This window comes from Melanostigma gelatinosum, assembly GCF_949748355.1.
Source record: "Melanostigma gelatinosum genome assembly, chromosome: 8".
In the NCBI taxonomy this organism is placed as follows: domain Eukaryota; kingdom Metazoa; phylum Chordata; class Actinopteri; order Perciformes; family Zoarcidae; genus Melanostigma; species Melanostigma gelatinosum.
The window spans coordinates 5,238,067-5,261,701 of NC_136641.1; the positions used below are offsets into that span (position 1 = coordinate 5,238,067).

The window sequence follows — 23,635 nt, forward strand, 5'->3', positions numbered from 1 at the left end:
GAAGAATGGGAAGGAGAGAGAACACCAAATGCAAAGTAGTTTCTATTTGCGTGACAGAAAAATGAGAAAAGGAAGATGGAACAAAAAGAATACGAAGGGAACAGCTACTGAACGATGTTGCTGCATAAAAAAACACAGGGAGAGCGCTGGTGAGCAACAGAAAGTAGAAGGAGAGGACGGCCACAGTCAATGAGGCACATAAGAGCGGAGAAAAATGTGTTTGCATGGGAAGTATACCAACGCACGCTGTCGGCTAAATGAGGGCGTTTCTCTCTCCGGCGCACATTCCCCATCAGTCCCACTAAGAGCAACAGCAGCTGAAGGCCGGTAGTGCACTGCACACCGATAAGCAGCACCGATAAGTGTTGTGACCCCGCGGGAGCACATAAGACCGTGAGTGTTATGTTGCTTGTTTCACCTTAATCTGTAACATTTAATCTTCTCGATGTAATCTCCTTTGTCCGTCTTTCACTTTCTTTTTCTCCCCTCCCTGTAACAGCTGATGGATAATAGCCTCTAGACAAACTACAACCTCAAATGAAATGAAATGTCTCTTACAGACAATAACAAAAATGTGTATATTGTTTTATGTCCGGCAGGGCAATCGTTCCTGAAAGCATCGATAAGAATTCTACAAATGCGCGTTTTTAAGGCCCTCCTGGGCTGGCTGGCTTCACATACCGAAGTGGTTGCTACCTAATGGAGTTTTCTATGGAGTATACACAAGGCACAGTCTGCAGAGCTCTGAAGCCCCGCCCCCGCTCCGTCACAGAACGATGTCGCTGGTTTATTCAAAAGATTATTAATGTTGAAGGTGTTGCATGTCCAAATTGCACCAATTTCACCGTTGCCCGTCTTTTAGTGATGTGGATTGGAGGAACTTTCTTGAAATATGCACAGGACAAATACACACACAAACACACACACCTACACACACACACAAACATAAAGAAAGGAAGTCTCCTTCTTTTTCTATAAATGTAGTACATTTTTACAACATGGTTAATAACATTTCCCTACTAAATCCTCAAACTCCTCTCCCAAGTGGAGAACACTTTTCCAAATAAAAGTCAAAAACTACAGGGGGACTTCCTTAGGATACACTGAGCGCCTCTCTCCTCCTCTTCTTCACCTCCGTCTGTATGCATTGATGTCCCATTAATGCTCATTGCTAACTTTACTTCTTCCCCGGAGTATTTGTGCTTTCTCGCCGCACAGGATGACCGCAGTTTTATCTGGACACTGGTTCTTCAACCAGGCATGGCCCTGCTGACACCTACTACGATCTTCATTATTAACATTATTAATCCTATTACCGATACCATTAATGCACAGTACTGATTTTGTCTCTTCCCCGGAGTCCTTGTGCTTCCTCTCCTCACAGGTTTCCATGGAGCATGGTTTCATCTGGACCCTGGTCCTTCCTCCTACCATGGCCCTGCTGACTCCAACTGCTAATATCACTGTTATTATTACTCACATTACTATTTCATATTACCGATACCATTAATACACATTATTGACCTGCTTCTTCACCAGAGTCTGTGCTTTCTGGCCTCACAGGTTCCTGTGTATCCGGGTTTACCTGGACCAGGTGTTGCCTCCTGTCGTGGTTCTGTCATACATTGAATGTGCTGTAATTACATTGAATGTGTTGTAATTCACTATCCTGTTCTACACATGACATCATTGCACTTCTGTCCATCCTGGGAGAGGGATCCCTCCTCTATTGCTCTCCCACAGGTTTCTTCCTCTTTCCTCCCCGTTAAAGGGTTTTTTTGGAGAGTTTTTCCTGTTCTGATGTGAGGGTCCCGGGACAAGAGGATGTCAAATGTGTACATATTGTAAAGCCCTCTGAGGCAAATTTGTAATTTTGGGCTGTACAAAAATAAATTGAATTGAATTGAATTTAATTGAATTGTCATGTATTAATAACAAAATGTAAAATGGAATAGCTCACTTCAGACAGTGATACGTTGTGATTACATCACAGCTAAGGGGGTTGTCGTCCCCTTTACCACGACACATCAGTCCACGGCCTGTCAGGAGCAATTGCTTAAATTACGCATTATAACAAGTGATTATAATGAATTATGAGGATGGGAATTATAGCGACGCCAGGCCCTGCCTTGAGCTCCAATAGGGGGCGCTTCTAAAATGTACTGTTCCCTGTAGACTATTGTTGTCATCTTCGCAATTGCAAAATGAAGAAAACTAACGGGCTGTGGTGTGAGGATAATCCTGACCATCTGATGTGATGAATCAGTTTAGATTCAACATGGATGAATCATGGATGAGGTTAAGACTATTTGCTGACCTGTAATGTTCAGCTTTTCAGCTGAGGCAGCGGAGACAAAGCAAATGAATGAAACCTTTGATTCTACAATGTAGTATTTCAGCGATGTGATTTGCATTCAAATGTGGATTAAATGTGTTTGATTCAGAATTGTTTTTAAAATAATTACAGCCTTGCATATGGCTGTGTGTTCAAAATGATGTTTGATGTAACACACACCATCAAAACGACGGGTGCAGGCTCCACCAGCCTGACATGAATCCGAGTCCATCTGTTTATTTGATAATGCCGGCCTTGAGTTTTAATCTGCAACTAGTTTGAGGTCATAGTACAAACACGCAAAGACACGCACGAACACCCTAACCTTAAACCAAGTCTTCACCCTAAAAGAGTTATGTTGTGGGGACGTGCATTTTGTCCCCACAAGAAAGGAGAGTCCCCACAATGTGACTGTGTGAACAGATGTATGTCCCCACAACACGGGTAAACCAGGCCAACACACACACACACATACACACACACACACACACACACACTGGTTTAATTGGAACAGGATGGATACTGGGTGGGTTTGACTTTCTCTTCAAATCCCTGGGGTTGGATGGTACAGCGTCTTCATCCTGCAGCTGTGCACTTCACAATCCTCATAATGAATATATGCAATGCGACAATTTCTGTGTTGAGCAAGATGAAAACAGTAATTTGAATTCAATGACATGATTGATATTCACATTATTCATGACACTCGACACCCTTTAGTCTCTACTTCTCTGTCGCTTCTGGGTAAAATGTGAAGCTCAGAATGACGGGCAGGCTTTTGTTATTTAATTCATTGTAACGGTCTCATGCTGCAGTGATATCGAGTGGTGCGCCTTCCTGCAGAGCGAGCGAAGCCCACAGCTCATATTGCATGGGAAGTTTTCTGAGAACACAGCAGTGTACTGCTCTGACTTCAGAGATGCAGGAGCATCGCTCTGAAATGAAAAACCGAGTGAAAGGGGAGAGGAAAACACCTCCACTGAGCGACCTAGGGAAATCATGAAGTGGGTCAGATTGCAGGTAATAAAAATGAAAAAAAGGTTTGGGGCAGTGGGGTGAGGAGAAGAGAGAAGATGTGTGGACACATGAACAGCGGGAGAACAGGCCTGTTGTAGACATGAACGGAGATATCGCAGCACATTTCGGAGCTGCCACTGACAGCTGTTTTCCTTCCTCAGGGAAGGGTTGCCTGGAAACAAGACTCAAACAAGTACGCAACGAGTACAGGAGAATGGCCATGAGATCTTTCACAGGAGGTGAGAATAACAAAGAGGAGAAGGCTGGAGCTGGAACATGTACGAGAGCAGAACTACAAAGATCTCGACAGTTGCTTGAAAACCTAATTCCTGCTTTATTAGATATGACGCTGTTAGACAACTCTCTAATGGTCACACACCTCCATGATATGGACATCACTCTGTGCCTTGATGGCATAAGGCATGTTGTGTAGGGGTTGGAAAATAATCGATTAAGTGAGGTGAAAGCTTGTCAGCTGATGGTCAAACTGTGGCAGGTAGTGAGACTGATACTGCGTATTGAGGAGGACAAAAGATAATGCTGCCAAATTGGGCGGTAGAAGCATCCTTAACACCAAGGCTAAAGGTCTCTTGCAAGTGCAGTTTGCAAGCACATAATGAAAACTAGGGCAGTACAGAAGTTAGAACAATATCTAACTGCAGGGATGCTAATTTAGATTTTTCTTTCTGACCGATAGCCGACCCTCGTTAACCGATTATTCACCGCTATCGGACACGATCAGTGCCTTACATGCCGCAGCAATAACCCGATGCACAAAGCGGTTAGATTCATCATTTACCACCAGCTGCAGTGTATTCGCAAAACCACTGGTCCCCAGTTCACCAGCCCCACGGCCCGGCGTGTGTGCGTGACGGTGAGAAAGAAGTCAGCAGTAACACTACAGCTGTGAACGTAGCAGCGCAGCGTGTGTTTATCGGTGAATAAATGCCACAACTCCTCAAGATCCAAGCCAAGTTCTTGTGTCTTGCTTGCCACCTTCTGATTAAAGCCAATGGAGGTCAGCCCCAAAGATAGCAGCACCAACGGCCCAGGCCTCCTTAAGGTGGACTGACCTTTAAGGTGGTAGAGCTGCTCGACGAGGCGCTTCTCTGAGTTTTGGACGGCACAAACAATTACCTTTTGTCTGGATAATCGTGATTATCGTCACACGAGACACTTGAAAAATCTGTCAAACTTGCTATCATGGTAATGGAGTGAACAATAGAGCCCGGTTTTTAAAAATACAGTATTTTTAAAAATGTAACAAAGAAGAACTCACACACAGTTGCTATTTTGCTTTATTTATCGGTATGATTTACTATAACTTTATTTAAGATTGTTTGATTGTTGTTTCTTCACTAAATAGGTCGTTCACTATTTCACAAAGAAGAAGCGTGTTCTATGTGTGATGCAATAAAACTATTTGTTTCTTCAACACAATGTAAGACAAAGTGATTCAATTGTGTTTTAGTGCCATTTTAACAACAATTACTTTGGCCAGGATAATCACTTGTAAGAAAGTAAGAATGATGATATGAAATGTTAAACTGAAGATTCCTACCACTCTTTCCCCAGCTGTATGTCATTTACACTGGACAACTGTTAAGCCACCCGCGAGCTATCTGTTGGAAGTTGATGAGAGGCACGCTGGTCGCTTTGCTCTAAATGAATAACCAAAAGAGACCGCTCTTTATTATTTTATGACAAGGGTGGTGTTTCAACAAAAAAACGATTTGGCCAAGCGTAAATGTAGTCAGTGGAGACCATAATTAAAAGGCCCAGAGCCAAGAGTTTCTCTTTTGTTGTTCTGCCAATTCACAGACTAAACGTTCATTAGCTGCAGCTGAGTGACTCTGCTGGTGACGGTCGTCATTACAGCCCGAAAAACCAACAGTCTCCAGCTGATACTCTGACTTTTCTGCTGCAGCTCGTTACAGCACTAAGTTATGTATTAAGCTCTTGTGGTCTTATTCAAATCCTGGTTTTAAAGTAAATCAGAACAACTGTTTTCTCTTTCTATTGCCTCATCTCAGAAGTACAAAAGAGAGCTGGCACAACCCAACCCGCATTAACAATCTGTATTTTATCCAATTTCTGTTGTTTGGCACCATTTCTGCTGTCGACACAAATGGGATGTTCCGTCGCGTGTACAGAATCTAAATGGTTCGTGTAAACCACACCCGTCTGGCACGACCGGTTACGATCTCCCTTGGAGCGCACAAATTCATTTCCGAATTGCCTCCCGCTGCTATCTGATTTAGACTTCCCTCTCTGCGGCTGTTGTCTCTCACACACGTACACCTTAAAGGCATAAAGCTTGCTACAAAGCTTCAGACATAATTCTGCTTTATTGGAGCACGGACGTTGCCATCATTTCTACATGGGTATAAATAATGATAACGACATATCTACCAAAGGAATTCTGGGACAGGGGTGACAATTCGTCAACACCGTGGTTATCCAAAGCACTTTATTAGGAAGTAAAAGTGTAAGGGCATGCACCTTAAATTACTTCTCTGGCACAACTACGACAAGTACAGAAGGTCAAAGTTGAACTATTCGGTCAGTAAATTGTCGGCTGTAAACTTTGCTTCTTAGACTCCTTAAAAGGGCCCAAATGGAAGTTCAAAAAACAAAATACGTCTTCCATTGTCTTTGATATGATGGGCTGGGATTCTGGGATGTTGGTGTGTACGTGGAAGAGTGTGTGCAGGATGGCTGTGTGTAATGGTGGAGCAGAAACATTAAGAGGCTTTCACAGCGGGACAGGGCATAGCAGTCTTTTCTCTGCTCCCCGTTTCCATCATAAATCCTCTCCACCGTCCGCTCTCCCTTAACTCTGAGCAGTTGTTTTCTCTCATTCCCTGCTGTTGCGCTGTCCATATCTGTCGATCTGACTCAGTCCATCACCGTCTCTGTTTTTTTTCCCCTTCAGCCTTTGCAGCGTGAGCCACAACAGGGCAACTGGGGACTTGCTGTGCCGTTCAGCTAAATCCCCCCACCTAGCACAGCAGTTTCCCAGCAGATGCTGCTTTCGTCCTTAAATAGATAGGATGTAAGGCCAAATTAAGAGAAGAAGCAGCAGAGGGAGGGAGGGAGGGAGAGTAGATGATGGAAGACAGAGTGAATAAACAAGGGAAAACGCTAAGACTAAAATAAAAAGAGATGGTAAAAAAAACAAAAGAACTGAGGAATGAGTGGGATACAGGATGGTACAAAAATGCTAAAATATACCCGGCTGACACTGTCATGTTGACTAATGTGCACGTTGGCAGCAAAAGCACAATGTAATAAAATGACTGATGTGAGGTGAGAAAGAGCGGCGACGTTTAGAGAAGAGACAGGATGGAGAATGAGACAGCAAAGAGCAGAAGAAAAAGGTGAGAAAGTTCACGGTGCACTCAGTCACCTGGGCTTGTTATATAAACGTAATATTGCATTAACGTGAGTGCGAGACACCAATGAGCCCAGCTGTGCTTGATTTCATCAAGCAAGATTAAGAAAAGGGACGAGAGCTCAAACGGTATAAGGAGACTTCCACTGACCCAAGCACTGAAGGGCCTGATTTGAAACTACTGGGGTTGATTTGCCTGAATTATTGCTCTGATGTGAATGGAGGTTTAACTGACTCCTGTAAATGACACAACGCGATCAGCTGACAGGTTTACTAGAGACGATGTATGTCTCTTCTGGGATAATTAAAGAGTGGCCTCTACAGCCTCTGTATGTGAGTTAACGTGAATACATACAATTGTTTAAAGGAGATGTTTTCACAGTAAAATTAATATTAGAGAGGAAATGTGTGTATATATATATGTTATTATCCAGTGAAATATTCTGCCTCAATCCATATTTGTTAGCGTTTAGCCTTTCAAATACATTTTCACTGCAGTCCCCCCTTTTGTAAGCTACGTTCTCACCATTACAAGCTAGTTCATGTTATACTTTTTTTAATGTTATTTCATTTTTTCCATCTTTCTTTTGTTTGTCAAAGAGGACACTGATTCGCGAGATCAATATCCAATTTGTTGTGTGACGGTGTGAACAGAATTAGGACATAGACGTCTGAGTGACTGGGTTTATCGCCTGAGCAAAAGTAATTATTTATGAAGCAAATTTCTGTAAATCTCAAATTTGCCGAAATCGAAACAGCTGCGGAAAAAGGCGTTTCGGATGCGGTGTGGAAAGGTTCATAGAGATAGGTGGGCTTGGATTTTGAAAATTGCCATGTGATTTATTCTCAAATGATTCACGTTTTGGTCAGAAAAGACCTTGAACAACAGCTCTGCTCTCTATTATCTCTATTCCTTCCTGCTGTCAGCCCCTCATCCAGATCCTGTGTTCATAACACAATGGTATATGTGATGTGGATTGTACTAACATGGTAATTCTGCTGGCATCAAAGCCTGAACGTAGCATTTTACGAGTTATTTTCTTCATCTACTCTCATTTTCATTCGTCCCGTGTCAGATTGGGCAGCCGGTGTGCACCTGAAGTCCACAGGGGTAAGTGTTTCTGACCCAACGGTTGGTCAAATTGTGTTGCATCATCTGCAGCTGTTGCAATTCAAAAATTGCGTTCGGCCTTTTGTGGCAACTTTTCCCGACACCTCCATCAAAGCCAATGTTTCTGGTGGCAGCAATCACGCGAAGCAATCAAAGAGCAACCAGCTTCCGTGAGCTGATGTATCTCTGTGCCTCTGCCAAACTCAAAATAATACCCACTCATCCATGTGGCAGCAGTCACACAAAGCAATCACACAGCGATTTGTTTCCCTCCAGTCGGAAGTCTGTGCTTCTGGCAATTAAAAGCGGATTGCAATCCCAGCGAATAGTCAAATAGCTGCGTCTCTGCTGAGCTGGACTCTCTCAGTGCTGAACTACAACTTTAAGCCATTACAGTCATTATTTAAGCAAACCTCCCCTGGCTCTGAATTGCTTGCAGAAATGAATGGGCCTGTAATAATTAAACTTATTGACAATTATTTACTCACAAATATAGAAATAAGTTCTATTGTCATATGAAGCTCTACAACATATCAGCCTGGAAGTCAGACTTCACGGAATAATCCCAGAGTAGAGTGCTGATAGCTGTCCAGGTTTTACTGCTGCTGGTGTTTTTAATTTGGTTCACAATGATTTTGTTTTGTTACCATGGTATTCTTTCATCTCGTGAGTCATCATGGCAAAATGTAGTGATGGAGACACCTACTGTAGTCGGAACTACGTGGTTTTGAGTAATGTGCCAGGTGTAACGCAACAGCGTCACAGCCGTGCAAGATGCTGTCCAACACTTTTACAGGTGTGTTTGGTTGAGATCAGAATGAATAATGGGAGTACTTAGACCAAGGGGGCAGGAAGTAGAGGGGTAGGAAGTGTGGAAGCGTGTATAAGAGGGGAACGCCACAGATGCCACATCTGTTTAAAGCTGTTGGGGAGTACTACTGCGTACGTGAAACACAATTGTATGGTTCCGCCAAACAGTCATGTTGCAGTTTACATCCATGCCTGTCCAAAATGGCATCACTTCATCATTTTGTCCTGTTAGACATTTGTGTGAAATCGTCATAATTAGCGAATTCATTCTTGAGTTAAGCTTTTTGTGGCTCCATAGGAAGCTGTGTGAAGCCTGATAAATGTCCTCAGGTGATGAAGTCTGAAAATAAAAGAGAATCTGGTGTGTGTTGGTTTAGAAAAAAGTGAGCTTAGACCTCTGCAGCCTGCTCCTTATCTCTGCCTGAGGCTATCGGCTATTAGCATAACACACTCTGGCCAAACAGTCAGCGGTAGAGTTGAATTGTGGGTAATGTAGACACCAGGTTTTGACAAGGAAGAAGAGGGGAAAAAAGGTTCTGCTGCACCAATTTTGATCCTTTTATGTGTATATTTTTAAAAAGCTGCCTGTTGCGAGTCCTACAATGCTGTACGGCTGCAATGCTGAATCAGTGTAGTGCTGCAGCATGCAATGCAACTTCCACATTGCAAATTAGCCAGATTCTGAATTCATATAATAGCCCTGTTTTCCACAGCAGTTATTTAGACATGTAGCAGCAGAGAAGGCACAGGTGTAACACAGGTGTAACTAATAACATTACATTTGCATTACATTACAGTCATTTAGCAGACTTACAATTCAGATACTATGACATTTCTACACCGTAGGCACAGCTCCTACTAGTGTCTTGCTCAAGGACACATCGACATGCGACTAGTGGAGCCTGAGCTGATCCTGTGATTGAAGGTTGGCCCTGCTGTCCACTGAGCCACAGTCGCCCACTGTATGTCGCCCACTTAATAACATTAACAATCATTCAATTGAACTGCCTAGTAAGCCGTGACAGCAAGCCAGCCTGCACAATATGGCCCAGAAAGCATGTGAAATAAATAGAATTCAGCCATCATTGAATGTTGTTCAGCACACCAGCACTTCTCCTACTGTGACACGTCAAAACGCCCCCAGTGATCAGCTGTAGAAAACCTAAAAAAAACACACTCATTAGAAAAATCCTTTTGCACCACCATATCAAAGACAATGCGCTGTATAAAGTGCATGTTGTCATAAACGTAGAAAGATCAATTTGGCCGTACCGCCCAGCCTCATTTTCCTCAATTTGCTGCATTGAGCTGGGAGCGAGCCACGATCTGAGTGTGCGCTCGTGCCACTGGTTTTATCCCAATAGGACTTATTGTTCCCAATATATGACTGGGACGAAACTAGTGCATGCCAACACGCTTTCCAGAACTCCATTGTCCTCCTCGGTCTCTGTAATCCCACCAGCCCCAACGGGTCAACGGGCCGAAGGAGGAGAATCATACAACCAACCCACACACATGACACGCAAACCTCGTTTGCCTGAGCTACTATGTGCACTTAAGAGAATCCTCGAGAACATTTTCCACCAGCCGCCACTGCCTGTACGTTAAATATTAACCTACAGCCAGCATAGCTTAGCATGAAGAGGGGAAGCAGGGGAAACAAAGGGCGGAAAGGCAAGGGTCCTGTGACCGAGTAGCCCGGCCGCTGGCGAGCTAACCTGCTAGCATGTTTTTACCGCGGGCTGACCATTTGGCTTCGTGAGCTATTACATAGTTTTCTAAAAGACTGGTGTTGACAATGTCTCTTTGAGGTTTTTTATGTTCAAATGGACATATTCATTTAGGAATTGATTACTAAAAATTACATTTGATGGACGAAACAAATGAGATGTAATGTGTTAGCTTGGAGGGAGACAACACTGTGGAGAAAGACAGGCTAGCCGTTTCCCGCTGCCTGCTGTCTTTATGCTAAGCTAAGCTAAGCGACTGCTGGCGGTAGAGTTATATTTAGCATAGACACATGAGGGTGGTATCAAACCCCTATAGGCCCACTCTAACTTTTGCAAAATATCAAACTATTTAGACTAAAAGCCTGACTCAGTTTTCTGCCGGCTTTGGTATCTTAAATATTCCTTTCTCCATCTCTCCCTCTCTCTCCCTCTCTCTCTCTCTCTCTCCGACTTCTCATCCATGCCATCCTCTCGCCCCTGTGGAAGCAGGCTGGATGTCCAAACTGTCCACTGTAAGCATCCCACTTAATCCTCTGATGGGAATATTGGCTCAGTTCCACACTCATCCGCCCGGGTTAATGTCTGTAGTGTGTGTGTGTGTGTGTGTGCACTAACTCTGTCTTGCAGAATTCAGGGGTCTCATTTATCAAAGCAAGCATAGAACGAGGTTCTAAAATGGTATTCATGAAACATGCTTAAACTTTTACGCAATGAACAAAGATGAATGTCACCTCCTCTGCATTATGTACGTACAGCAGCCGTATATGGATCGATCACATCTCTCTAAAAGTCCAAGCAGCCTTGATGTAGAGGTATGAGCCGCTTCGCTGCGTGGTTTCGGCTCGGCCCGACTCACTTTTGGTACCAGGTACTTGTCTCTGTTTCTTTCCTGCTGCAGCTAGCCTACCCCCTCTAGGCAGGATTCTCAGCCGATGTTCACAGCAACACCGCATGAAACGTCTGCACTTCGTCGAGTGTTTGGCATAGTGTACGATGTAGTTTTGCAGGCTGACATTTTTAAAAATCTAGGTCGAGTGAATGAAAAATAACTGCGGTAATTTTTGACGATAGTTTGGCCATTTTAAAAATGGTGGGATGTGCAGGAAGTGACGATACTGGTGACGATTCTCTTTGACCGATCATCTCTGGAGTGTTTTAACTCCACCCTCTAGTACCGGCTCAGCTCGCTAACCAACTAACTATAAAAAGAACCAGGTACTATCCACAACTTAACAAAGCTTCAGAGACTTTAACGGTTTGTTCTCCGCAATAAAATACATCAGTAAATACCCCTCTCATGAATTTTGAAGCTTTTACGGGTTTAACAAGTGACTAAATGAGACTACAAATTGTCAACACGCCGACTACTCCACATTTACAGCGTTGCACACTCATGTCACCGTGGTGTCGTTCGTTTATAGCCTAACGTTAGCTTTTTACTCCTGCTGATTGCATTCACGTTACAAAAAGCATAACAGTAATGTTCATTTGTGAAGATTATCTCGCTGAACAAAAGAAAAAGTATCACGAACTTTTGTTTGCCACAGAGCTTATTATCTGCTATAATCCAAAATTCAACGGAGAAATTCAATTGGCTTTTAGTCGAGGGAACCAGTTAGATGCAAACTTCCAGCCAGGTTAGACTGAAAATACATCAATCCTACAGCGCTCCACAGATACTGTAGCAGCTTCCCAGCATGCACCGGGGTAACAGTTATATACATAAGTCTCAGCTATTACAAGCAGAATTAATTAGAGGCAGCCATACACGTCCTGCCTCACGATTATGTGGGTTATACACGTATTACAGTGCATTACTTTTTACAAGTACAGGGAATGAGAAGAGCCCTGAAGACAGACAATCGGGCACAGTTCCACTTCAGTGTGATCCATAGATTACAAAGTGCTTTTTAATTGCAGCACAACAGAAATGGCTAAGTTGCATCACTTTAAATCAGTGGTACCCAAATATAATAGTTCATTATTACAATTGAATATAGTTAAGAGATTCTCTGAATCAACGTGGGGCCACAGGAGCTCAGCGTGGTTGATGCACTAAACATGTACGCATGGATGACCGATGAGGCCCCAGGCTACCATCAACTGTTCTCAGGTGATGCTAACACATGGCACAGATCACAGCGAGTTCAGCAGGACAAGCCTCAAGTCCTAGATCACAAACATCACACATAACACCTAACAGGTCATTACAGGCTAACAGGCTTCCAGCAGAGCACCAGCAAATGACCAGAAGATGATGGTTACCAGAGAGAAATGTGAGGTGGGTTAAATAGGAAGCAGAGGGAACAGACACAACAGCCAGAACGGATGTGAAAAGCAGTCATTCGCCTCGGGAATCTATGGAAGCCCGTTTCTGCCACTGTGAGGAAAAATTAAAGGTCCTGTTATCTCGAAATTTCGAGATAGTATCTCGAAATTTCGACTTACTGTCTCATAATTTCGATTTATCTCGAAATTTCGAGATAACAGGACTCTGACCCGTGGTTTGAGCTTTGGAATAAATTTTGCTGCAAAGTGGGCGGGACAATCGTTTATGCAGCAAAAAACAAAGACAAAAATGAGAAATAACAAGCACAAATGTATTTCCTCCTCCGGATAGAACTGTTGCTTAAAACTAGAAATGGATGAAGCAAATCAATTTGCACTGCTTGCATCGTGCAGAAAAACGAAACAAAAACATGTGTGCACTTTCATTAATCCATATCTAACAAGCCATTGTGCCAGCTACAACATCAACAGCTAATTTCAGACATGGATAATTTCATCCTCAGACCGTCCATCTGTCATTGTCCCTCACTGCTTCTGCCCCGGCGACGGCAGAGAGGCACGAGCAGCGTTCCCCCGGTGAGTCCTCGCATTCTGCTGCCACAATGAGAGCTGCACGCAGCACCACGTGAGACAGGCCCAGACGCTGCATGTCAGCTGTAATCCTCATTATGCAAATGAACTCACACCAAATTAGGAGCAATCATTGCAGGTCGGATGGGAATAGTGCAGCACAAGCGACAGGGCGCAGAGAGAGAAGAGGGAGGTAGTGAACAAGTTGGAATGTGCTTTAGAGAAGCAAAATACATCTTTAAGCAGAGCTGACAGCAGCAAGAGAGTGGAGCTCATGCTGCTCTTAAAGGACAGCGAGGAGGGATGGATGGATGGAGGGAGGGATGGAAGGAGGGAGGGAGGGATGGAAGGAGGGAGGGAGGGAGGGAGGGTGACGCAACCACAACACAACCCAGGAGGAGGAGACAGACAGGAGCTCTCTCTCTCTCGACCATGAAGACTCAACTCAGTTGAAAGAAAGTTGCTCCAAAAACCAAATAAAGAGTCCAGGCCGATCTACCAGTGGTGACCCGCGGCCGCATCCAGATGTTGGACACGCAGAGCAGCAGATGGTATCGGGCTCGTCAACAAAAAGACGCATCTCACCAAACAGCTGGATGGATTTGGCCCTGCAACCGCCAACTCCAACGGCGCAACTTGGTGGCATCGTCACTTTGGTTCACCCCGACAACGTCAGGGGTGATCGGGGGGAACTATGAAAAGCTCCGCGTGCAAGCACGTGATGGGTATTATTGAGGATATGGCATTATTACTTTACTTGTTTACTTATTTATTATACCTTGCCTTTCTGTGTTGTTTAGCCTCTTGCTGTTGCTCTGTCCCATTTGTTGCTGTCGCCGCGCTGTTGTGGGACTAATAGAAGGATTGTCTCCCTATACAACTCATTTCTGGCGATGTTGTGCTTGATCCCCGTCCACCATTTTCGCGCTACAACGGCGTCATTAAACGTATGACTCACACCTGTTCACACCGAGATGATGTCCATTCGTGGCCCCGCAACGCCCAGCAACAACGAGAGCGCCGAGGCCACCGGAGCACATGTGCGCGCGCGGAGGTGAAGCGCACCGCAAACACTGCGTCGAACCTCCCGCATCTAAAGTCCTCCGACAGCACCAGGTTGTGTAACCACATTTATTTTTGTACAAGTCCATAGGAGCGCCTCATCAGCCGTCGTGAGACGCAGAGGTGGAAAGTTTGGGGACGGCGGTGCTTACCTTGTGTTATTCCGGTGGGTTGGACGGCAGGCGCGGTCTGCGGTGCGTCGGAGCGGCTCCGCGTAAACGTTTGGACACGGCAACTCAGCGGCGGACGGTCAGCGGTGGAAACATCGTTCCTGCTTCCTGTTCAGTGACAGAATCCAGCGAAACCAACAGTTACCTTCGTTCTCGCAACCACTGGCTCAACATTACTCTCCCCCACCTCCTCGCGCCTCCTCTCGTCTCCTCCCCTCACTCACTCACTCACCCGCGCGCATTTATACAATCCCGAAACAGTCGCAGTGGCAGTTTGTCCCTCCACCGTCCTGAAGTGACACCACCAGTCACCCTCATCATCATCATTGGAACATGTCAAACGCACGCGCTGCTGCTTTTGTGTCGCGCGGTAGAGACAGATGGCGGGTCCCCGGCGGTATCAGGTGAGTCCGCGCTCACCTGAAGAGGAAGGATGCTGCCTCTGAAAGGTGAGGGAGGGTGTATCCCCGGAGCTGCGCTGCTGCCCTCATGTGGTCTGAGGGAACCACCAGGGATCCACAAAAACATATTACACTGTCAGTTGAAATGGTACTACAGGCTATACTGGCTTTTTTTGGGGGGGGGGGGGGGGGGGGTATTTGTCATCTTATGTTATGCATTCTATTTCCTCTTTTTGTATTAATTAATTTTGTATCTTTTTTTATCAAGTGTTATCCCCGTTTTTATGTACATTGAATTATATTGCTATCTGTGCTGCATGTATTGTATGAAAGGTGCGATACAATATTCATTATTATTGTATAAATATTGTAGTTTAATTCGTTAATGAAAATAAAAGTGATGTTTCACACTCGAGGGACAGGTGGACTCCAGCAGTAATTCAAATTCTAACTGGGAAAGATGAACGAGAGGGTAAAGAGTGTGTGTGACTATGACTCGTATATCATACGTGTAACTGTGGTATCACTGTACATACTAAGGATTGACAGATCAGAGCAAGTAGAAGATCACAGAACTAAGGCCATTCGTCTAGTCATCTCGGCTGAACTGCTGACGCGTGCGTCTGCTTTGTAAGTAAACCATCAAATGTGCGGCCAGTCTCCAGCAGCAACGCCATCGCCTCTCACACTCAGCCTGACGGAGCGTCATGTGTCTGACCGCTGTCGTAATGAAGCAGTCAATTGCACGAAGGATTTAGGAGAGCACCAGCACATCTTCATCAGGGTGCTGAGAAATGGGTTCATGTTGGATATTAGCTTTGAAACAGCATGAAGAGAAGTATTACAGATGTTTTTAATGTTCATTACAACATATAACTAAGACTAATGCATGCACTGACCACCCTTTGTACTTTCTTTAATTAATCCAGTGGACCTGACCTCTCTCTCACACACACATCTGTAATAAAGCCTAACTATTTACCTCTAAATACACCAAGTTGTAATTATGCAAAACACCAAACAGTTCAACAGAAAACACAGCAATTTATTAAACAGCAAATGGAAACATTTACCATCAGAACAATAAATAAACGACAGTTTTCAAGTGATGCACGTTCACGTGCGTGGCAGCATCAGAGTCCATGGTGACCACGTGATGTGATGATGCGTTCAGGAACAATATCAAAGTATTTTGCAATTGCTTCTGGAAAGTTGGAGTGTTGCAAAGCTCCTCATGTGAAGAGCTGAGCAACAACAAAATGCCATCTTTACATAAAAAGTGCAAAACTCAGCCCTGCAAGCTCATATTAACTTAGTCATCATTCGCTTCAATGCTTATTACCAAGCCTACAGCGCACAACGCATTGCTCCTTGTTTTTCAGCACTACTGCAGCTTACAAGTAACTGAACTAACAGGCTTGGCGTGTTAAATAATGCGTAACAGTTAAAGTCATACTTGCTCTCCATATCATTACAAATCTTAGATTCTCGTCACTACTTGTATAATAATGAACACTGCAGACTGTCTTGATGAGCATTAGTAACCCTTTGACAGCATTATATCATAAAGATCATTTTACATGTTCAATGTTGTGATGCTCTGACAAACCTACTGCATGACATACTTTAGTACAGATGTTTGGATTTTGTTTGAGCCTAGCATTTTGTGTTTTGCATATTTATCTCAATCAAAGGAATCATGTGACCCCTCGTGTGTCGGCTGATCTCACATTCTGCTGCAGCAAACGGCTGCAGGGGGGGGGGGGGGTCTTCAATCAATCACACTATACAGCAGTGGCCGTTAAAGACACACAGCCTAGATCTGCACTCTACTGAGTGCACCTTTTTGTCTGACCACTGTATTCACTTGCATGTTCTCCAGTTCAGGAACTCCATGTGGATATCACTGGTATCATCACTCCACTGTTAAACCTGCATTACAGTATTTTTCTCAAATGATTGATAATGTTTGCACTTAGTCGTCTCTCTACGTTTTGACCTGAGAAAAAAAAAAGGTATTAAAAATCTCCCTGAAAGCGTATCAATAAATAAATCCTAAAACCCTTAAAAGCAAAAGATTACCACAACTTCCAAACACATTCAACTTATTGAATGTGTCACACAAGGATGCTCTCAAACTAATATTAAAAACATCCAAAACCCAGGTTCAACCTAATGATACGTCTATAGATATCAGTGTTCACCATATATATTCTATATCAACTGCTCAGACCAATGCATCGTGGGTAGGGATACTTTTTCAGTTGAAGAATTACCTTTCACTTCTAAGTGGATGGTCAGAATGCAGACGATGGCCAACACTGGAAGTTAAACCATCCAAAGGGAGAAGCTACAGGAAGGCGTCTCACCCTGAGGCCGACTAAACCAAGAGCTGGAGCACAGAACCCTGGTGGATTCTACTGGCTACCAAGTACCGCACCGCTGAAAGGGCTTTTCACCATACCTGACCCCAATCATGCTGTCTGACACTAATCTCTGAGAGTTGGGGCAATTATCCCGTGGTGTGATTAGTTACAGAGCCTTTGATACAAACAAAGAGTCTGGCCTGGCCACTTCAGTGCTTCATTAAGTCAAAAACACCTTTTTTTTTGTGGCGGTTCACGTCAGTAGAGTAGTATTTGTGAAGTGCCCTCTGTTTAACCTGACATCCCGTTACTGCTCTCCTGAAGCAGATACAATGCTCGCAGCACTTGAACCGTTTGAGAGGGAACTCCTCATCTAGCTGCCATTGTTCCAGAATAACTGGGATCCTTCCTTGTCTGCACATTTATTCCTGTAATCTTCCTCCAGATGAAAGCTTCTTCCATTCGTGGTTTTATGAACTCCGGTCCTTCAACAAGTCATCAGCCTGTGTGTCTAATAGCCCTACCTACAGTCTACTGTGTCTGCATCCTCCGTCCGTGCTGGGATTGTGGTGTCTGGGTTCACGGGACCCTAAACTGCAGGTCTTCATGTGCAGACACGGACATAGAGGTGAACTGTGTTCTAGCCTGCCCCCTGCTGGAGATTCCTCTCATAGTTCTCCAGGCAGATGTGGACGCACTGAGTGAAGTAGCTCTGCTGAGAAATGGCCTGGAGGAGGTCGGTCTGGACCAGCGTGAGGTCATAGAGCTCAGAGGTGCTGGCTGTGCGAGTCTCAGCGCCACCTGGGTCCAGGAAAACCTGAGACACACACACACACATAAAAGGGAGAAACCAGAGGAACGAGGGGGGAAGTCAGCTTAGCTTTCTGGACCACCTATAGTCTCGGCAACACCACGTCTGACAAAGCTACTTTATGGAAATATAGCTGCATAAAAAAAGTCCCCAAAAACCTCATAATACACATAATAGTACCTATAGAGACCACAGCATGAACATCTCCCTGACAACAGATAAATACACACACTAGTTGAGAATGTAAGCAGAGATGGACCAGACATTACAGTGCATGCTGGGAGATGATGGTTTGTTATGACACACAGGCCTTAGTAAAGAATAGGACTTACAATCTTTGATTAAAGAAGCTAAAAGGAAGTCGTGTGTATTCCTTCAGGACAAACTGCAGGGACCCTGAAGTGTTGAATCCTTTTCACAGAGGACATGTTGGCGCAGGTGTAAACAATGAAATGAACGATGGCTGAATTCCATTTAGCTGCTTCAGGGTCCTTGAATAGAACACCGTCACGGTTTACCGAATTCATTTCATGGTTCATTTGAACAGAACGGAGCCTTCGTTAATGTTATCAGCAACACCTGTGCTTTCCCTGCTATGACACGTCACAATGTCTCATGGGAAAAATGACGATTATATTAAATATATGCTGTGTGTGTATGTATGTGTGTATGTATATATATATATATATATATACACACACATACACAGCAAGGGGTTCATTCATTATAGACCAAGTTGCAATTCTAGCCCATTATACACAAGTGTGATGCTAAAAATGCGTTTCTAGACGTTTCTAGAAGATGCGTTTCTAATGATCATGGTCCGCTCTCACTGCCTGGTTTTATCCACTGACAGATGTGATTCCTTTAAAAACAGCTGGAGATGACGAGAAGGAAACAGCACATCCGCTGCAGGTCCTTCCCATGGACTCAGTGGTTACGTAACAGAGCGCTGAGATTCTGAACGTGAAAAGAAATGACACTAAAACGTGTTGGCATGGCTCTAATTAAAACGCTGAATCATTTCTAGAGTGGAGAGAAAATGAGGAAAATGAAATGAGCACTTATTTGTTTGGAGTCAATTTAAGATGTGCTAAAAACCTGCGAATGCTGTTCCAATGCTGATGGTGTCCAATAGATGTATTCTACAATGACCTGGTGTAAGAGATGCGACGGTACCTTGGGATGAACGATGGTATCCTCGTCGTTCTGTCGTATGTTGTCGTCTATGAAGATGTGCTGGACGTGTTGGTCGAAGGGGTCGACCCACAGCGGCTTCCCCCCACGGATGGAGAAGTCGTTACTGGCCCACCTGAACGAGGAAACGGGCACAGGTGGATGGAGGATGGACGCCATAAACCCCACATCCACGATGGCTTGAGTGAGCGCTATGCATACCATTTAAAGTGGTCCTGAAAGCCCCCCAGGCTCCGGACTGAGCTGAAGTACTGGTACAGGCCTCGGTCTCCATCGCGAGTGGACACGTGCTCCTCGGCTCGGCTCAGGACGGTTCCCCTCTTGCTGCAGCGGATCTCGCCTGGAGTCATATTCACATTTAACTGAGCCGAGAGTGACGAGAAGAGTCAGAGTCAGAGAGAGAAACAAAGAGGGAGAGTCGCTCCGAACTCAAACTGTTGTGAAATTATTCTTCTCATTAATGCCTGGCCTCTGGCAGACTTGACCTCCATTAATTGTGATATCAGCGTTAAACTTTCTCAGACATAAAATACTGTTTAAAAAAAACAAAAAGCTACATAAAGCACAAAACACGGTTCCTTTAAATAGTAAGAACCAACAACCCCGAGACTGTGTGTACCGCTTTAATGGGGCTGTTTGTCCCACTGCATCCATCTCCAAGACTTGACAACGATATTGAGTTATGAAAACAAACAATCACGTTATGTCCTGTGAGTGAAGCAGGTCTGTCTAAAGCAGGGATTCCCAAAGTGGGGTGCGCGAGAGGAAAAATGTAATGGCGGTGCAGTCCTGTCTCCTAAAAATTACGTTCCCCCAAAACTAAAATGCATTCTCAATTACGTTTTACCACGAACGTATTTTCTCCCTGATTACGTTTGTGTTTGACGTACAAATACGTTTCTCATCAACATATCTTTGCCATACTCTAGTCTTTATTATGTTTCTGTGATCTGCCTCGCCTCTACCCCGCCACCCACGAGTTGTTGACCCGCGGCCTGTTCCGAGGGCTGAAGACCTGACGATCGGGTGCCTCACGGCGGGGGCGGCTGGAGACCTCGCGTCCCGGCGCCAACGAGTGAGCGCCACCACTCGGAACCATAAAACCAAGTCCCGGATTTCACCCGGGGACATTCTGGAGGTATTGTGACCGGGTGATGTGCCTCGTTGCTGGGGAGGTATGAGCCGAGAGTGGCGGGGTGTTATGGAGGTATATATTACAACTCGGTGTTGTTCCCGTGCGTGGATGAGCGCATTTCTGCCGGAGACAGGCGGCGTGTTGTGGTAGTATTCTGACTGCGTAATAGGGAGAAGGAGAGGCGGTGGTGGAGAGGGAACAATGTTAAAGAGATGGTGGAATGTATGATTGGAGAGAGAGAAGCGAAAAAGTTGGACGTGATCCCGGTGTCCAACAACACTGTCGCGCGCATCGATGCTTTGTCCGAAGACATCCTGGCTACATTGGTCGGTCGCGTGAAGAAGAGTGAGTTTTACTCTCTGCAAGTAGACGAGTCTACAGATGTGGCCAATCTGGCCAATCGTCCGTTGCGTCCGTTACCTTTTCGAAGGCACGGTGCAGGAAGAGTTTTTGTGTTTTTTATCTTGTAAACAAACGCCACGCGCGAGCAAACTGTTCTCTCATTCGTCCGATTTGTATGCGGCTCTGTTGCTTTTTTTTTTTTTTAGGTGTGTGTGTGTGGGGTTGGGGGTGCGTGAACCCGGTCGGGATGTAGAAGGGGGTGCGTGGCCTAAAAAGTTTGGGAACCGCTGGTCTAAAGCAATACATGAACAGCATGATGTAACAGGAGACTGAATAACATTTCCTCTGTGCTCTCCACCAGACAGCTCACTTAGCCTGACAGCCTCTCTTTCTGACATCCGTCCACTCCACTCTCCGCTCAAAATCAATGTCTTCCACTTCAGCTGACAAGCAAGGTACAAAACCCTGAGAGAGTTTGCTTCCTTGGGAGGGTCTGTGTTGAAAAGGCGAAGAGGGCCCTGCTCTTCAAGAGAACATCTAGGAAGTCACCAACCCACATCAGCACACACACTGCAGAACCCTAGAACGGCTTCGGTTCCCCATCGGAAAGGGCTGTCTGATGATAGAGGTGTTGCTTTAAAGTCCACTCAGGCAGTGTGTGTGAGATATTGGGCGGTACTGCATAAGTAAACCAGACATTACCGTATCCCGGTAGAATCACCCCAAACTATCCGCTAGACTTCAGTATGTTGTTAACTTAACAGAAAAGATTGTACACCACTGTACATCTCGCTGAAACTCGTGGCATCATAATAAATAAGTGCGATTCTACTTCTACCTTGAGATCGGGCAGATCTGGGAACAGCGGATGAGCCCCTTCGCTCAGCGCTCTGGATACAGCACTCAGCACACGAGGCAGGTCGCTTCCAAACGTGCGGAACACGACGGCGAACTCCCTCCCTTCCTGCACCAGGTCTTTGAGCAGCTGGAAGAAGGAGGGGAGGATCCAGTGGTACAGTTGTCCACCCTCGCCTTCGACAGACAGCTCTCTGTCTGCCTGCAGGGAACAGAGCGAGGCAGCGGTCAGTAACACGTACCTACATCAGGGATCAAGGATGCTATACTGGCAGCAACAACAAAGAAAAATGGGGAACCAGAGGAATGATGTCTGAACTTGAGCAGAGTACTGAGATCAGTCGTCAGACTTTATACGGACACTTCCCACCCGGCCTTCTTCTTCTCCTATATGATGCTTGCCTTGGTGTCCTCGGGCCAGCGGAACAGATCCAGATGCTCATCCAGAATCCTGCGGAAACGTCGCCCCGCAGCAGAGGTGAAACCCGGCGTCCGTCCAAATTGAGAGTAGTAACTAACGGCACCATCGCACGGTGGGAGCAGGGAGGTCGCGTCGCTCAGCCATTCCCACTGTCCTGCACAGAGGTTGAGGAGAAGAAGGGGTTTGTGAGTGGTTTTAAATGTGAGACGCACTAAACATCACGTAATGAGTGGACGATGCAAGTGCAGGGGGGGGGGGGGGCGGGGTAATTTGCATATATACTCTGTTAAACTATTCTTTGTTGTTAGACCTCCGACCAATACGTGGGGAAAGAGCTCTATCCATTCAGCCGAATTATTCTACGTGTCAAGACATTTGAGAGTTTCCTCATCACGGTTATTTCTCACAGGGAGGTTAAAAATGTATTTCCAGCACATTGTTCTGAGGCTCTCAGAGGTATTTAATATCTCTTATAGGATATAAATGCAGCAGAGGATGTTTTCTGTCAATGGCATTGATGATTCCATTTCTCCGTGGTCTGTGATGACTGAGGTAGCCTGACACAAGCATACACAGGAAGGGTGGAAGAAGAACACATTTGAATATGCTTTAACAATCAGATCAAGTCTCCAATGAATGGATCTAGACTAGGGCTGCGCCAATATTCAATATGATAATTCATCATATCGTGATGAAATCAGAAGAGATATCGTAATACACAATAATATTGTCTATTATTGAAAATAACAACCACATACTTCTTTTATGTTGTACTACAGTTAATAATTAAATGACAAAATATCCAGTACTTTTCACTTTTCAAGTAATAATACACACAGGAGTAATCAAATGGTAGTTATCGCGATATATGACCAATAACGTGAGATTTTTGCCATGTAGCTCAGCCCCACAATTTACGTAAAAATACGTTATTTTAATCTAATACATATACAAAATAATACTTCGACATTACAATAAAGAGAATGACCTGCCATTCCTCATGTGTGTTATTCCAATTTATTTTGAAAAATCTCTATTTGATCTGACTGTATATATTTTGGGGGAATTGGTTGACAGCTTGTCGGTACTTTAACGTAACAAACCGGAGCTGACACAGAGTCCTTTGATACGTTAAAGTAACGGTTCCACTTCACCTTGTGTGCTCATCTTTCCCCAGGTGACGGTCGAGAGGAAGTAGTCCAGGGCAGCTGCTGGCCCCTGGCCCGTCACGGTGTCCGACACCAGGATGGTGTTGTTGAGGTCGATGTGCAGGACCAGCTTTTTCCTCTGGTCGTGATTCGAGGTCCACAGACCCCGAGGGACTGTCCCCGCGGGGTCACCTGCGGTCCCGAACATGGGCTCATCGACATTCCTGCAGTTTGTCTCGCCCTGTTCTTCGCTGCTCTCCCCCAACTCCGCCATGGACGACAGTTACTGGTTTGTTAATTCGTCAACTAAAACGTGCCACCGAACCGGCTCAGCTGCCATTGTAATTGACCGGTGAGTTACTTCCCCGTTCCTCCGTGCTACCGCCTCCTTCTTCTTCTGCGGCTCAATAGCGGCACACTAGTCTACCAGACAGAGGAAAGAGCGCCATCTTCCGGTGCTGTACGATGTTT

At 45.0% G+C, this 23,635-nt stretch overlaps 1 protein-coding gene across 1 annotated transcript; it reads right to left on the bottom strand.

Moving 5' to 3' along the window:
- Nucleotides 1-17,302: 17,302 nt before the first annotated feature.
- LOC306781551 (uncharacterized protein) lies at nucleotides 17,303-23,523 on the bottom strand. The gene is made up of 6 exons (XM_079274446.1): nucleotides 23,171-23,523; nucleotides 21,998-22,170; nucleotides 21,579-21,797; nucleotides 19,465-19,625; nucleotides 19,246-19,378; nucleotides 17,303-18,072 (listed from the first exon to the last, which is right to left on the bottom strand). The coding sequence occupies exons 1-6, from the start codon at nucleotides 23,436-23,438 to the stop codon at nucleotides 17,896-17,898; spliced, it is 1,131 nt and encodes a 376-aa protein (XP_079130572.1). The 5' UTR covers nucleotides 23,439-23,523; the 3' UTR covers nucleotides 17,303-17,895.
- Between the last annotated feature and the right edge of the window lie 112 nt (nucleotides 23,524-23,635).

Bases quoted from the DNA above. Each gene is read 5' to 3' on its own strand.
- LOC306781551 (XM_079274446.1), bottom strand. From the start codon at position 23,438: ATGGCGGAGTTGGGGGAGAGCAGCGAAGAACAGGGCGAGACAAACTGC. The intron at 19,626-21,578 runs GTAGAAGTAGAA...CTCTCGGCTCAG, and splicing joins CAGATCTGCCCGATCTCAAG to TTAAATGTGAATATGACTCC. The intron at 18,073-19,245 runs GTACCGTCGCAT...TGTGTGTCTCAG, and splicing joins ATACCATCGTTCATCCCAAG to GTTTTCCTGGACCCAGGTGG.